The 17,536-nt window shown below is 41.4% G+C and overlaps 2 protein-coding genes across 2 annotated transcripts in view; one reads left to right on the top strand and one right to left on the bottom strand.

Moving 5' to 3' along the window:
* The window catches only part of LOC109465674 (UDP-glucuronosyltransferase 1-2-like), a 10,918-nt gene extending 9,910 nt beyond the window's left edge, over window positions 1-1,008 (top strand). The window contains exons 8-9 of the mRNA XM_019763055.1: window positions 585-709; window positions 992-1,008. Coding sequence (XP_019618614.1) covers window positions 585-709; window positions 992-1,008 — 142 coding nt within the window. The remainder of the gene's footprint in view (window positions 1-584; window positions 710-991) is intronic.
* Window positions 507-7,021, bottom strand: LOC109465679. Its single transcript, XM_019763061.1, has 2 exons — window positions 5,949-7,021; window positions 507-5,462 (listed from the first exon to the last, which is right to left on the bottom strand). The coding sequence occupies exons 1-2, from the start codon at window positions 6,820-6,822 to the stop codon at window positions 2,815-2,817; spliced, it is 3,522 nt and encodes a 1,173-aa protein (XP_019618620.1). The 5' UTR covers window positions 6,823-7,021; the 3' UTR covers window positions 507-2,814.
* Window positions 7,022-17,536: the final 10,515 nt, after the last annotated feature.

Below are 17,536 nucleotides of genomic sequence, written 5' to 3'. Positions count from 1 at the left end.
CCAGTAACAGTCCAAACTCAAGTAACTAGGGGGGGGGGGGCGTAACACGGGTGACGACGCATCTGTATAACCTGCGGCAAACCGTTTCAGGGTGTTCTGTACCATAAAAATAGTACAGAGATTCTTTTGTTCTTTAGACCAAATTGATTGTTAAAAAGAGTGAAGAAAACGCATGTTAATTTCTCTAGAACGATGTACCTCTGACGAAGACATGAGATCTCCGACCTCTAGTTTTCGCCTAATTTTAGAAAAAAAATTTTGTTGCCTTCTGACAGTGGTCAACATGCCGAAAATGGGCAAAGATGTCTTGTGCCATGCCGGAAGCTGGATGGCAGATGACTATGAAGAGAGGAGACAAGAAAAGGCTCTGATTTAATGTTTTGTTTCTTACTTTGATGCAGTGATATGTGATGCTGGCTGTGTATATGTGATGAATCAAAACAATTTGTACAATGATTGAGTCAAAATTTGAAAATGTAGGAACCTTGTTTTTTTTCCGCCCGCTCGCATTAGATATGGAGTCTGCGGAGGATGTTATCCAGAAAATTTACGTGCTGTGGCCTAATGTATTTGTCATGTTTCAGGTACAGAGAAAACGCCCGTCGCCTGTCCCGGCTGTACAGGGATCAACCAGAGACGCCCATGCAGCGCGCAGTGTGGTGGATCAGTCACGTGATCAGACATGGCGGCCTGCCTCACATCCGGTCACGTGCCGCACAACTTCCGCTTCACCAGTACCTGATGATCGACGTTTCCTTGTTTTTGCTTCTATGTGCTGGAATAATCTTTTACTGTGCTTACAGACTGTGGAAGATTGCACAAGCATTTCTCTCAACATTCACGGGATACACGTTGCGAAGGGGTTGTGTACTGATGAGATATGTCACACGAAATATGGGGCAAAAGAGTAAATTCCATTGACTTTAAATACGACAAGGCAACTTCCATTGACTTTAAATAAGACAATGCAACGTCTTTCTTTGTTCAACAGGATTCGAAGAAGTCTAACTAAGTAATTTTGTTTGCTTGTTTGTTTGTTTGCTTGTTTATTTATCCAGGAAATACATGTCGCCTGATGGCGATTTTCAAAGGTTCCTGGGGGGGGGGGACCCAAACAAAATTCATTAACAAAATGAACTCAAGATTAACAAAGGTATCAAATAACGCAGGTTACAAATTGAATACAAGATCAAAGCAGCTTAAATAACATAAGAGAAACAATTTTGTAACCTTAACATCATATAACGTAGAACCAAGGTAGAACACAATACAATGAAATCAGTAATAAACTGTGTGAGCAACTTTCCTTGACTCGCGCGTCCGCTCGTAGGTTACACAATGTACAAACGTCACATCATTTTAATCCACGGGTCAGTATTCGTAACTAAAACCAAGTTAAAGAAAAAACTAGAAAGGCAACATTTGCCAAACAAATGCATAATGTTTACCTTCGCATATGGTTTGCTCTGTTAATTAATTCTTAATCAAACGTTTAACACATTCGCATATATAGTGACATTAGTCTAAAACCCTCCTACTGTACAACTGCAGCATTATGTAACCCAACACCAGTTACCATGGTGACAGACGGTCTGGTTCAGGTCATTGACCAGCTCAGTGTTTGGAGCAGAAGAAGAAACAGAGCAAAAACAAGCTTTCAGTAAACATAACAAACAAACAAACAAACAAACAAAACAAAGAATGGTCCCACTGCCAATGCATTTTAAACGTACATGTCCTTTACTCAAATGATATCCAATATAATTTTATATAAACATTATACCACTACAGATTTTTGCAAGATACATGTACATAAAGCATGAAAATACATTGGTTTACAAAATACTACCATGAAAGCATCTATAGTGCGAAGCAGGTATACCCACATCGATGTAAGACAAATTGTTACCATACATGTTTAGCAAATTTTAGTCTAATACATTCTGGAGGCAGGGGCATCTTAATAAGATACTGTATATGGCATTTTTAAAACTGAAGAAAGGTTTGTTATATTAAGTTCAAACAAAGGTGGGTATTGTCGTGCTCCTGTCAGATACAAAAAAAAACAATCTGTTTTAGTGCATATATTGACCCCATGATAGACTTTTAGAAATCTTGATACGAAGTTACTTTCGCCTGGAACACTGACATGCTATTAAAATCGAAACTTGTGACAACTACTAGATGAAATTGTTAAATTTCCATTTATTTATTAATTAAGCAGAGGACGGATTCCTCTGGCCTGTACATATCAAAGCCACGCGTAACCAGTTCAATGGTTAAGGGGAGGGACCAGCAAATCGGCATGCGCAGAACTAACAGTGTGTACACCGTATTTTGGTACTTATTTTTTAGATAATTTTTTTCCTGGGCAAATTTTGCTCAGAAAGGCCCAGTTTTCTGGTAAGAAGGACAGAAGAATGTATATTTTTAAAATATGGCAAAAAAGTGTGACCTTTTTCATGGTTTGACCTGTTATTGACCTCTAAACACTTTTGATCTGTGTGGACTGTTCAACTTTGCCAGGGGGTGAAATCCTGGTCTCATTTCAGTATTTTAGCTGTAGCTCATTATCACGCAGGAGTTGAACTTCCACTATTTGTACCAAAAGACACCTGACAAATCCAGCTTTCCAGTGGGGGTAAAGACTTGAGGTTTGAGATAAAAGTAAATGTGTTTTAAAGTGTTTGTTTCTTGTGGTTTTAGCATAGATTTCAATGGGATCTCCTTAACTGGTCCCTGCCCTGAAACCTTTGTTAAGGGCACTCCAGCTGGTCCTTTGTGAGACATGAATGACGTTTGTGTTCTCTACTGCTATGTGGACGGCCCACGGGGCTCCGCAGCTGTTCTATCGCTGTGGTACCCGACCCAAGCTGCCGGAAAAATGACAAAGTCAATGACAGGTGGGCGGTCCAACATAGTTATATTGAACACCTTATAATGGCTGGGTTTATTACCCAACAACTTGGCAATTATCCTTGCCTGTCGTCCTGACTGAGAGTCAGACAACATGCCCTCAATCTCCAGCGTCTCCAGAGTTCGGTTTCTCTGGATCGCAGAACACAGGTTGGAGAGGGACTGACTACTGCAGACTCCATGGTAAACTTTATGTGTTATATTTTGAATATCCCAGAGTTTCCATCTAAGCCTTAGTGTCTTCAGCATCTTGTTTTTCTTGATACACTCTGTGAGTTCGTGAACCATTGGCCCCACATCAAATGTCTCATACCTTCTGTACTTTACTATCTCTATATTGTCAACGATTAAAACCACCTCAAACCTTGTATTTGCACCTACAGTCAACACGTCGTTCCTTGGAAGCTCGAAGTCAACCTCCTCAAGGGTTGCATGTTTGGAGATGCTCTGAAGGGTCGCTGTTAGGTTACCGAACCCTCTGACTTCAGGATCCTGACGATGCCACCCACCAATCTCTAGCCTTAACGACCTGAGACAATCCTGTCTTACAATCATTCGGGACAACAGTCTGTCGTATTCTGAGAAGTCTAGATCTGGTGTATCGCCAAATATACCACCCATGGTACCATTTACAGTAACTCTAATATCTACAAGTCTTGGTGCGACGCTAAGCTGTTCTAACGAGCTCAACAGTGACAGATATAATGCATAAGAAGGATTGATATGGATGGACACACTTCCTGCTCCACACCGAGGTATGAATGTGCGCAGTGGGGAGAAAGTGTGAACCCCAGCCCTAATACCACCGCCAGCATCAAGTAATTTCACAGAGCGCAATGCGTCGTAATCTGATAATGTTTCTTCTAACGCGTCAAGTTCCTCTTCAATCAAGGATCTTGCACTGATATGACGGAGGTTGACTGTCAAATGCTGTGTCAAACTTGGATTGTTACTTGCAACGAGTTTCTTTTGGCAGGTTAGTACGTGTGTCAAACCTACAATCCAACTGATATGACGATTATAGTCCTTACTAAAATCACCCAGGTTGTTAGTTGCGTGCTGAGACAGACAAGGTGACACAATCCCGGCCATTCTAACACCTGCACAGGAGTTTCCAAGCCACGTGATACACACAAATGACAAAACGTCCCTGTCCTCATCAGTTTGAGCTTTGTTAAGTTCCTCTGCAAACATGTCAAATAACGGGTCTGCATTCTCAGCTAGGATCAAAAGTAACCAATCCTGGACCTCCATGTATTTGCGGCAACTATCTAAAATCATTTTACTGTCGATACCAGTAGTAGTTGTCAAACCAAACAAACTACGAAGGCATTTCATCCCCTCTTCTCTACTACCACCTGTGAACAGGCTACTGATATAGTGGGCGGCCATGTATTCCTGAAATGTTTTGTGCAGGAAGGCGCAGAGGCAGGTGCGTTTGATTCTGGAGAAAGAGTAATCTCTAGTCAGGAGGCCCATGGTCAACATGTTATCGGCGTTCTTGTCATAGTTCTTTGTAATCTCAGCTATGTTAAACTGGAGCTGCTCCTGCTCTAGCCCCTCCCAGGACAGTTTCCCCAGACCTCGCAAGGCTGCTTTTATGTCAGGAGGAAGTTCATCACCTTCCACCGAAAGGTCTTTCTTTGTACAGAATCGCTTTGCGACTGAAAGTACAATCATTTCATACAGTTCAGCTTTGCTCGAGGGCAGTTGGTCATTGTTATCTTCCCACACAACACATATGAGCAAGTTGTTGAGGGGGTTTACTACAATTTGTGACAGATAGACATTACGAAGAAGCTGGTCGGGTTGAAGCTGTTCCACCAGTTTTGAGGCAGACTCTGGGAATTCGCAAAAGTATTTGCGTATGAACTCCTCTGAATTTTTCTTTCTAAAACCTACTATTCTGTAGAACCGGTGACATTTCTCCAGGTCTTTGACACAGTGGTACGGCCTAGAGGTCACCAGGACATGACAGTTCCGGAGGATTTTACCCTGAATCAAGTCCACCACATCTGTGACTTGCCTTGCTGCCTGACTGAGCTCATCTAGACCGTCTAGGATGAAGAGAATATCATCCTGGTTCTGTTGGATGTAGGACCAGAGCTGGTCCGGGGTCGTGTTTGTATCCTTTGGTAGGAGCTGCTCAAATATTTCATCCTTTACCTTCCCAGCTAAGTGTCGCATTTCTAGAAAGAACACAAACTTAAACCTGTCCAGTTTCCCACAGGACCAATCATAAGCAAGCTTCTGACAAGAGCACGACTTCCCAATACCAGGGTCCCCTTCTACCCTTACTTTTTTGACAGCTGATCTAACGTTAACTTGGATACCCTCACCTTCATAGATATCTGCTAAGCTTACGATAGTGCCTGCGTCATGAAAGCGCCCCCTTTCATCCCTGTACTGGAGCTGCAGGTTGGTGAAGACTTCTCCAAGATGCAGGTTGAGGTCTTCGCACCAGGGCAGAGGCCGCACATGCGCAGACTCGGTACGGTACAGGTCTTGCAGACAGTTGATGACGTCATCAGCCACATCAGCCAATCCTGTATGGTGTGGTGAGCAGATTTTCAAAATACTAAGAAAACAGCAGACAATTTGTAACATATCTCTATCTCTTATTCGAATGTTTATCCCATTTGATATGGGATGGCAACTTAGGGGAATGTGAAGACAGATGGGCCTACCAGTTTCACTACTCCAACTCCGTGTGGTTTTCCTACCCTCCAAGCAAAAGTTGGTGAGGAAGCTCGTTATCTTTCTATATATGTCCCTTTTTTCTGTCGCTACCAACGTTGGTGGGGGTAGCGACAGGCTAAAACGAGGCACAAACAGAAAGGTAACAATCTTCCCCATCAACCTCTGCTTGGAGACTCAGGGATTACGGGTTTCCATCAGATCTCTTCAATCTGCCAAATCCATACCAGAGAAGGATGATGAGTACCAATGCTACTGAGGGTCTTAAGTTAAAGGACGCCAAATTCGTGTTGCCGGTCGAGTGTACAGATAACATTTATTGTGAGAAATCTTACCTGTCCTGGAGCTTGAATCCTCGTGTTGCCTGGAGTTTTTTCCTGGGCTCTGGGCATCGTGGACTCTCTCCAACAAACTCTTTATCTCCTCTTGTCCTTTCTTTAGGCTTTGGCCTTGATCCAAAATTTCTTTCTTCTGGCTCTCTCCTTGGGCCATGATTGCTTCTTGCCCCTTCATAACTTCTTCTTGTCCTTTTTTCTGGCTCTCTCCTTGATTCAAGAGTGTTTCTTGCCCCTTTAGCAGACCCTTTCCCTGTTCCAAAACTTCTTCTTGCCCTTTCCTTAGACTCTCTCCCTGAGCCATGAGAAGATCTTTGACCTCCATGTCTTCCTTGTGCAGTCGCTCCAGCAGTTCGAAGTACTTGCTTTCCAGTTCAGTGTCGATGCTGGAGTTGAGTCTTTCTGAAATCCTGTCTCTGTCTCCACCGAGAGAAACCAGGATATCAGTCAGTTCCTTCCACAGCGTGTCAAACTGTTCTTCAGACAGCTCCGTGCTTGAAATGTGCCCGTAATTGTCGTTCCTGTATTGTCGAAGGCTGTTCCTTTGGTGTTCATACGGTGCTTTTCTACGAAGTTCTTTCCGAACGAGTTCTTTCAGTAGAAGTTCTAAGAGCGATATGTCAAACCCCTGTGCAGTATTTGGAACATCGTCGCCGGGTGGATAGAGTGTTTTCCTCTGACCAGCATTCAAGTATCGCAGTCCGCAAAGATATCCCTTATGACTCTTTAGCTGTTCACGAAGACTTGAAGGGTTCATCTTCTTGACTTCATCCTCAAATACTTTCCTGACTAGCGCAGTCCCCTCGTCCACCAGCAGAGCTGCCAGTTTAGCGCCCCGGGCCGTACCTGGGGTGTGGGGCTTGCTCTGGGCCATGGTGGTGACGACTCAAACGTACGTAGCCAACGTTCGATCCGTCAGTCCTCGGTGGTTCAAGCGAGCGCTGGGATGGCCACAAACGTTTGAAGAAACAGATGACAGAGAAAGTCGCCCCACATCTTCACGAAAAGAAGCTCATTGTATGACGCAACTGAGACGCAACATTCTATGCTTCGCTTCGAGTCGTTCGGGGAGGGGGGCGTAACTTCCGGGATCGACGACCTCCAATGTGAGGTATTATCAGGGCCCAAATCCACAGAGCGGCCACGATGAACAGCCACGCTGCTATTGGTCAGGACACTGGACTGCTACTCATGCTGCAGCAATTCCTCAGTTTCGGTAGTATGGGGAGGGCTACCTGCGTCTTTCCCTCGATTTAGGTGCAAAAACATCACTTTTTACCTTCGCCAAGAAGGTTAATGTTTTCAGTAGCGTTTGTCTGTGTGTGGGTATGTATGTGTGTTTGTGTGTGTGTGGTTTAGCAAGATAACTCGAGAAGCAGTAAATGGATTGGAATGAAACTTAGTAGGTGGGTAGGTCTTCATGAGACCTAGAAATGATTAGATTTTGGGCCCCCTGGCGGCTTTCCTAGGTACTGCAGCTGAACTTCCGGTTTTGATATCTCATGTTCTGGACATGCTAGGGTCACGAATTTTGGTTGGTAGATAGCTCTTGTGGTAGGGAAGAAGTGACGTGAGTTTGGGTCCCCTAGCGCCTTGTTCTTGAACTGCAGGAGCATTTGTTGAAAAAAATTTGAAGGACGATAACTCAAGAACCGGTTGACGTACTGTCGTGATTTTTGGTATGTTAGTAGTATAAGTGATGCTTGACATGATCAGATGGCAATTATGCAAATCAGGCGCTAATTTGCATAATTAATGAGGAAATTCTAAATTTGTTTATTTGTTTGTTTATTTGTTTATTTGAATTTTTCACAAATGAAAGGGAGGGCAAAACAGGTGCTTACGCACCTTTACAAGTTGCCCTCCCTTACAAAAATCAATGAATGTGTAAACACACATGAACAACAACAACATTACACAGTCAGATACATAATCAATTGCAGCAATATGTAGAAATAAGCAATAAATATAACAATATGATATGTTAAGCATTAAACAATTTTACCTAATAATAGGTGGGAATACATCATGTTGATATAGGAACTTAGTAGGGTCTAGAGGCAATGCAAGAACTGCACCCACAAGAAGTGGTCCAAGTACATGGCAGGTCAAGACTGTAATCGTGTGTTAAATCTGTTGTAGGTGGCCTTGAGGAGTTTGTGTTTAAATGATGTAATATACGACTGATGAGCTGCTCGCTCACCAGTACCGCGGAGGTCAGAGCCTAACTTATTCCAAATACTGACTAGCCTGGGGATGTATGTGTGACTGAACGATGATGTTTTGGCTCTAAAAGGGGTTAACATATGTGTTCTGGCACTTCTTGTGGGTCTGGTTGGAAAAGAAACATATTTCTCCAGAGTTGCCCTAGACTTAACAAATAACATTATGTCCCCAACTTCACGCCTAAATGTGAGCGGTAACAACCGCAGTATCTCTAGTCGTTCCTTGTAGGTAAGGTGATTAGCCTGGGGACCTAGGATAAATTTTGTTCCCCGGCGTTGCACCCCTTCGACTAGAGATATCAACTTACGAGAATGTGGGGACCACACGGGAGAACAATACTCTAGATTGCTCCTAACCAGTGTGGTGTACAACGCTTTGCGAACATCGATGTTAGTGTTAAAGCCAATAGTACGCTTAATGAAGCCAGTCATGGAATTTGCCTTTGATACTATTTTCACAACATGGCTATCCCACTGAAGATCTGGCTGTACAGTGACTCCTAAGTCATTCATGCTATCAACAGATGCTATAACAGAATCAGAAATATAACGAGAAAGGCCAATATTTGCTTTGGAGCAAATACAGCGATGGGTTCACCACATTTTACGACATGGCAGGGAAAGAATGAGAAACACAAGGGAAAACAATGATTTACATTGATATAACTATAATGTGAAGTAACATACAACTAAAACAACAGTTGGATAGCTATTCCCTACTTTATTGGTTAGGATTTTTAATTGCATAATGCAAACTGTTGATTTTCAAAATAAAAAAAAAAACGTTCATGCCCCGCATTCCAATGCTCGAGCAGGAAAGCTTGAAATACCTACCAAAACACTTGAATAAAGACATACTGTCAGTATGGAAATGCTCTGTGCAGGTGTTAATCAAGTTAAATCCCAACAGCCAATCAGCAAGAAATGCTCTGTGCAGGTGGAAATGCTCTGTGCAGGTGTTAATGAAGTTAAATCCCAACAGCCAATCAGCAAGAAGTATAGAGGAAAGCTGCATGCCTATTGGTTGATGCCCTGCATTCCATTGTGATGACTCATGCCCAGACGTGATAAACACGGCACACTAACACAGTAATACATTTGCTATAACACAGCCAAAAACTCAAATAAAACCATTCTAAAAGCCTGTATCACAAAATTTAAAAAACGCCTAGGGGTATTTGCCCACTGTACCTCCATACCAAATTTCAGGACCTTAGGCCCTAAAATGAAGAAGCTGAATCCATTTAAAAAATGGCAGGAGAAGGAGGAGGAGAAGAAGAAACATCAGAAAAAGCAATATGGGTTCACCACCACTTCGTGGTCACGGTGGTGAACCCATAAATAGTAAGCTTCAAAAGGATACCCACTTTACGGATGAAAACAGAAGAGAAGGAATTTGGGCATGAACAAATACAACAACAGGTTGATTTTTCATGACCTAATTGTTGAAGGAGAAATCGGACACTATGACCTGTTACTGCAAATATACAAACATCGGGCATATGTGCTGACATTGGTATAAGTTGCACATGAATCCCACTTTCTCTAGCGTCTTCATGATATAAGTCTGACTTGGAATGGGTTTCGTAAAGTCTGTTTGTAATGAAAAAACTTGATTCCTTCTTTTCATGAACTTTCGCAAACAGCGGTTGAAAGTTGCAACATTGTTGGCGGCGCGAAAAATGGAACGCGCTGCCTTGGTTCCATGGATCGAACGCAAGAGTTCGAAACCGATTGACTTCAAATTTGACGATTTTTGAATGGTCAGAACCTTGTATTAAATTCCTCGTTTTGTATATACTTGAATGGTATCATACCACTTATTATATTGCATGTGGTAGCCACATTCATACAGTTTCTCATACCAAGAAACGAATCTTATGACATTACGCGAAATGTATCAAAATGTAGCGGAAACTCAGGATGGTGTGTGTCCCGTGTCAGTAGCTTACAACTGGGCTAAAAGTTGACCACCACGATGTGCGCATCGTCACCGTTTTTTGGGGGGCAAACCCGTTTGCCATAAAATTTACCAGGGGTCTTTGGCATCAATGTAAAGGCGAAGAAGTGGGCTATCACACTGTGGTAATAATTTAGCTAATAGGATCCAGTTGAACAGCAAAAAAGACAAGAACAAATAAAGTGACCAAAAATTGCTAATGTTTGGAAGGCCGTAGCGCTAGCTGTTATTTTGCAATGCACGAAATATCTACCTGGTTGTACTGGGCAAAGCCTGCAGGTAAGAAAAGTATAAACATTATGTAGGTCTGAGGTATTTTTGTTACACTATAGGCAGTTGTTTACTCCCATGCAACGGGGTCAAATCGTAACCCGGCAAATATCTTAGAGAATAACGCGTTCTACGGTGACCTGCGGTTCGACTGAGTAGCTAGTAGATTACATTTGCACAATGACGTTGACCCTTGACATTTGAGATTTGACCGAGCCGGAAAATTGGATACCATCCTGTTACTTACATGCTACTGGCCCCACTGTGCGTTTTCTGAGGGCCAGTCACAGTGCCCTTTTTCGTAAAGCGTAATCAGGCCTTTTAACTCTTTTTAATCCGTCACCCTAATACAACGTAATTAGTAATCAGTGCTTTGTCTTGATTGGTCGTTTTCATTCTACGTATACGTAAAGCGTAGGCAGTTACCTTTATGCAACGTAAACCGTAATCCATAAAAGTATTCCATGGTTTCAGTTCTGTGAATTCAACTTACTTTGTTATCGGTGGTGAAAATGTTGCGTAATTTGTAATCACTAACCCCCCCCCCCCCATTCAGGCCCTCTTTTTAAAAATAGCTACGACGGGAAACTCCTAAGGTTTCGCATCCGGGTACTTTGTACATTGTTTGCCAAAGGGCGGGTCCTTACACGTACATCGACGACCGTCAACCTTACCTGGCGATGGGAGAACCTTCAAGAACTGAGGACGTTTTTCACTCAAGATGTTGCCTTTCGACTGAGAGGGCGAAGTAACGTTGTCCCCGATGGCAGGGCTTCTCGAAGAAGGTAACTTTGTAGATGTTGTTTCTGGCATGTTCTTCTCCTTTATGTACAAACTTCCCGATCGAAAATATGTGTCGTTCTCTTACGTAGAGTGGGAGGGCTGTAGCCTCTACATGCTTCGGGAGGCGGTTGGAAAGAGTAGTAATCGGCCAAATAGAGAGATAACATGCCAGGGGAGTGTGGTTGCTGGGAGAGAAGATTTTGCCCCCTCCCGAAGCCTAGTAGAGGCTAAAAGGGCTGGACGACATGGTGTATAATGGCTCACATACCTTGCCTATGCGAGATGTTATTGTAAGACAATACATTATATCGATATTTACCGCAAATTCTTAAACTACTCTTTAACGTGTAGCTTTTTCTTCTAACTAGTGAGTCCGAATAAATTTGACAATTGGAAGCTAATTATATGTATGGTGTTGGGAAATTAAAGACGAATGTTTGGTATTCCATATAGTATAGTATAATATTACATATTTTATCGATACAGGAACAGTGTGTGTGTTTTTGTGCGTCGAAAAAAAACATTTGCTTATCATGGACTATCCTGTTTCTACGGTATAATCAGCATTGTTAACAGTGCTGCTCCGTACAATACAATGAACTTTGCACTTTAACACGCCCCAAGTACTGTGCAAAAACACATCGTATCAGTAACGGCGTTTGTTGACAGAAAGGTTGCGGTCAGGGACCCTATAACACAGGGTACCTGTTCCTGTTGTAGTACCTGTTCTGGAGTTGTTTGATAATACGTCCATACTTTCTTCGGCAATAGTTCTAAACAAAAATGTCCAAACTTCCCAATTTACTATACGTGTCGTCCTCTTCCGTAAAGTAGGAGGGCGGGGCGACATGTTGTAAAGGCCAGGGACCAGCTTAAGGACATCCCATTAAAATCTATGCTGAAGCCACTAGAAAAAAGCGCTTCAAAACACATTTACCTTTATTTCAAACCTAAAGTCTTTACGCCCACTGGAAAGCTGGATTTGTCAGGTGTCTTTTGGTACAAATAGTTCAACTCCAGGGTTTTAATGAGCTACAGCTAAAATATCTAAATGATACCAGGATTTCACCCCCTGGCAAAGTGGGACAGTCTACACAGAGAACAACTATTTAGAGGTCAATGATAGGTCAAACCATGCAAAAGGTAACACTTTTTGGCCATATCTTAAAAATATTAATTCTTCTATCTTTCTTACTAGAAAACTGGGCCTTTCTGAGCAAATTTTGGCCAGGAAAGAAAATAATCTCAAAAATAAAGCCACTGGAAAAGCCACCCGGGGTTCAAAACCTATTTATGTTTTCAATAGATCCAGATCTAAGTTCAAAATAAAAGTAATGAAAATCTCTATATATACACACGGACGCTATAAAAAAAATACCCCTCAAGGAGGAGATTATAATCTGACATGTAAGGTGAACATAACTGCACATAATTTATGCACAACAAAATCTTATTTGCATAGCTAATGTTATAATCGCCTTCTTGCTGCGAAATGGCATCTAACACGCCATGAAAAATGGAGGTATTGTTTTTGGCGTGTCTTTCTGTGTGTCTTTCTGTGTGTTTGTGTTTCCGCAACTTTGTGGTCAGCATAATGTGAGAACGCCTTTATGAATTGTGATGATATTTGGTATGTTGGTAGGTCTTAGGAAGGCAAAGATTAAGGTGAACTAGAAAGGCCGACATTTGCTTTGGAGCAAATTCGACATGGCGGGGAAAGAAGGAGAAATGCAAGAGAAAACAATTCTTTATATTTATATAACTATAGTTTGAAGTGACAACAGTTGGATAGCTATTCCCTACAGTATTGGTTATGATTTTTGATTGCATCATGCAAACTGTTGATTTTCAAGATAAAAAGAAGCCACATTTCAATGCTGGAGAAGGAAAGCTTGACATTCCTACCAAAACACTTGAATAAAGTTTTAACTAGTATTAAAATACTGCCAATTTGGCATGGCTTTTGTACAGGTGTTAATTGAGTTAATCCAATCAAATCCGAAAAGCCAATCAGCAAGAAGAATAGATCTAGGAGAGAGCTGCATGCCTATTGGTTGCTTGCTCTACATGTCATTCTGATGACTCATGCCCAAATATGGTAACACACTGCTATAGTACATTTTATAACACAACCAAAAAGCTGAAATAAAACCAATCTAAAAGTCTGAATCACAACAATAAAATAAAAACGCCTGGGGGTATTCGCCCTCTCTACTTCATGACAAATGCCATGTTATTTGGCCCAAAAATAAAGGAGTTGAATCAATTTAAAGAAATGGCAAGAGAACAAGGAGGAGAAAAAGAAACATGAGAAACTAGAAAGGCCAACATTTGCTTTGGAACAAATGCATTATGGTTTCACCACGTTACACGACATGGTAGGAAAAGAAGGAGAAATACAGGGAAAAACAATGCTTTATTTTGATATAAATATAGTATGAAGTGACATAGAACTAAGAATGCAACAGTTAAATAGCTATCCCTTACATTATTGGTTAGGATTTTTATTTGTATTATGCTAAGTGTTGATTTTCAGGATAAAAAGCGTTTATGTCCCGCATTCCAATGCTTGAGAAGGAAAGTTTTACATACCTACCCAAAAACACTAGAATGCAGTTTAATACTGTCAATATGGTATATGGCTATGTGCAGCTGTGAATACAGTTAACCCAATTAGATCTCAACAGCCAATCAGCAAGACGAATAGAGGGAAGCAGCTTATTTGTTTTAAACATTTCAAAATTGTGTTTAAAAAAATAGCAAGCTAATATTAAAAATGTGGGTTATATGACATTTTATTACCGATTTAACCCAAAAGACTTCTTTTCCTGGCTAATACTAGTAAAAAAGAAACTATTCCTATTATAAGTATGTGGAAGCCTACACAGGTGTTCATTTAGCAGTAAAGTAATTAAGGGAACAGCCAATCAGCGACCAGATCTCCAGACAGGGTGCACCTGCTTCCAATATTTGGGCAAGGGCCCTATGCCCAAATATGGTAACACTCCAATATTGGCAACACACACAGCTAAAGCACATTACCATTAACACAGCCAAAAAGTCCATTATGAAACCATTCTAAAAGCCTGTAAAAGAAAATGAAAAAAAACCCCAACGCCTAGGGACATTTGCCTATTGGTTTTGCCTAATATATAAAAACAATATGTCTTCACCACATAGTGGTGAAACCATAAATATGGGCCTCCTGCTGGCTGACCTTGGTACTGCAAAAGAACTTCCGTTTTTTGTATCTTTTGTCATGAACATGCTATGGTCTTGACTTTTTAGTGACAGATAGCTTTTCTGTCAGGAATAAGTGGTGAAAGTTCGGTCCACTAGCAGCTTGTTCTGGAACTGCAAGGGACTACCAAGTGAAATTATGCAAATTATGCAAATAAAGACCTAATAAGGAGGAAATTCTATAATTATAGCGTTTTATTGTATCATTTTTACATATAGTCTATTGCAGGTGGAACATAAACAGATACCAATTATGCAAATGATGACCTTATTTGCAAAAGCTATGTTAAAATGATGTGATTCCTTATTGGTGAATGATGGGAATTTTACCTTGTGACATGTGCAAGTTACGCAAAGGTATGTGTGTTTCTCAGATATCACATATATTATGTCAATGTAGATGTCATTTGCATAATTAGTGAGGACTCATGGAGGTATGAGATCTCCGAATTCTTGTTTGGAAAGAGAAGACTGGTGCAAGCAAATGAGGACCTTATACTTGTGTAATCTTGTGTACTCGAGAAACCTTTAAAATACGTTAGTCGTAAATGTTAACTTCATATGATTCTACTGCATCTCAGTATGTCAATAAACATACCATTTATACATGCAGGTGAGGCATTCGGCCAGTTTCTGCCACCCTTCGCTCAGCACCTGAAAGAAAACATCCTTCAGAAATATCCAGACAGCGGACAAATCCTAAAGGTGAAGTACACGATCTTTTAATACATATTTTTTACATACTTCTTTTTTCACAACATTAGAACAATAAAAACATATCTAATAAATACTGTATCTAATGCAATTTAAGAAGAGAAAGCCATCAACTCTCGCTTCTTCAGGGAAAATGTAGGTATCGTATTTGTTTTGTGGTTATGTTGTGTGTATTTGTGTGTCAGTTAAATTTATGTATCTGCATTTTTGTGGTCAGCGTAACTTAAGAAGGTCTTTATGGGTTGCGATGATATTCGGTATGTATGTAGGGCTTTGAAAAGCAAAGTTCAAGATAGAATTTGAGGCTTCTGTCCTTGGAGAAGATCAGAACATCCTGGATGAACATGGCTACAGCCGCCATGCATCTACTCTGATGCCTGCGGCTTGATTGATTGGTCTTGGTAATGCAGCATAGATGTGTATATTTTTTCCTGGACAAGCTAGTGTCTTGTTTGGTGGCATGCTAGGAACAAGTGATGTCGATTCGGCCCCTTTTGTAGCTTGTTCTGGGACTACAGGGTAATTTTTGCATGTAGATTACACACAATCGGGTGCAAATTATTAAAAAAATGGAAAATAAATTTGAATATTCAGAGAGAAAATTCTATAATACCAGGGATGCACATATTAGGACTTTGTTACATGCATGTATGAAATAATGTACACTAAATATATACTGTTTTCTATGGCAGGCGGAACAATACAAGATACTTGTTATGCAAATGAGGACATAATTTGTATATTCTATGTAAACGTTAAACCTGCATAGTTCACTTGCAGACATTTGTTTGTTGTCCGCTTGAGGATGCTAACTAAAGCAGGTTTCACCAGTCTTTTAATTTAAATGTGTTTGTGTTTAAATGGCTTTTTCTCTTGGGGTCAGAGAAATCAATGCGTGCGGTAACCATGTGGATATTTGTCACTTATGTCAATATCTCTATGATCAAAAGATATCTGTTGTAAAAATGTAGACTGTCACGTTCTTATGGTTGTATCTCTAACACGGTTATGCAGGAACTGATCCAAAATGCAGACGACGCAGACGCAACAGAGGTGTCATTTTTCCTGGACCACACCGACTACAACGCGTTGGGGTTCCCGTCCAAATTTCAAGAGCTACAGCAGTACCAGGGACCAGCCCTGTACGCCTTCAACAACGGCGTGTTCACGGAGCAGGACTGGCAGGGTATCAGAGCCACCGAACAGGGAGCGAAACGGAAGGACCCCTTGCGGATTGGGCGGTTTGGAGTTGGGTTTAATTCAGTGTACCACATCACAGGTAGTGCATTTTTTACGTTCTAAACATTGCTATTTCTTTCCAATAGTATGGTCCCTCAGGCACATACTTGTCCATACTTATACATGGTGATCCTATTTGCATAATCAATGAGACAATGAAACATTTATAATTCTTCAATCGTAAAGGTTAACATCATTTTGGTGAGGCTATGGGATCATGAAATTCTAGTTGCAACTAAGGTGCCCGTTTTCAGAAGTGTGTTACACTGGGTAGGGCTTGGTGTTGATTAAAGCCAATATTAGAATCGCTGAAAACTTTTAGAGTCACCGCACGCGACAAAACCAGGCTGAGGTCGGAAGATGGGGGTTGGCCAAATCAGAACTACAAACCCTCCAGCATTTTTTTCGTCGCGAAACTCTGGGACCCTTGAAAATCAAACAATTTAAATGTATCCAGTAATTAAAGAATGAATCTGTCTGAAGAAATTTAAACTTAGATGGCTAGTGATAAGTATATCTATTTAGTACATTGTTTTCTAACGCGACCCTGAATGATGGGAGTGAGAATTCTATTTGGTTCAAACTTGCCACATGTACACTTTATGATGAATTCGTAATTTCCAAATTATTACCTATTGTTTATTATTACATTTGATTTTTTACCATTATTACAGTTGTCAATTAATTTAGTCGGGGGAATTCGAAGATCACGGACAAGCCATTATGGGGCCGTCACATTGCGCGTAAATCGATCGGCCGACTAGTCGGCGAGCTCTAAATGATATTTACGGCCGTAGTACGCCCGATGTTCCGTCGAGCATCGCGCGAGTTTCTGGGATCGCCGACGATTTTTTGGAGTCGGCCGAAGCTCGCTGACACGCGAAACGTGTTCTTAACATCAGCGACTAGTCGCCGGCGATTTTTGACGTCGCAGAGCTCGTTTCCAGCTCGCGCGTAGCTCCCCCGTAGCTCGGCCCTGTGCGGCCGAGAGTCGACCGATATTCGGACGTACATCCCACGAGTCTCGGCCGTATTTTGTCTTTGAAAATCGGGCGACGGTCGCTGAATACGGTCGACCTTCGCGCGAGCTTCGCGAAATATTCGGGCGACCCTCTTCCGTACCTCGCCCGACTTGCGCAAAGTTTTTAAAATCGTGT

This window comes from Branchiostoma belcheri, unplaced genomic scaffold, assembly GCF_001625305.1.
Source record: "Branchiostoma belcheri isolate BF01 breed outbred unplaced genomic scaffold, Haploidv18h27 scaffold156, whole genome shotgun sequence".
NCBI lineage: Eukaryota > Metazoa > Chordata > Leptocardii > Amphioxiformes > Branchiostomatidae > Branchiostoma > Branchiostoma belcheri.
This window is presented reverse-complemented; position numbering and strand designations above follow the sequence as displayed.

Bases quoted from the DNA above. Each gene is read 5' to 3' on its own strand.
- LOC109465679 (XM_019763061.1), bottom strand. From the start codon at position 6,822: ATGGCCCAGAGCAAGCCCCACACCCCAGGTACGGCCCGGGGCGCTAAA. The intron at 5,463-5,948 runs GTAAGATTTCTC...CACACCATACAG, and splicing joins GGATTCAAGCTCCAGGACAG to GATTGGCTGATGTGGCTGAT.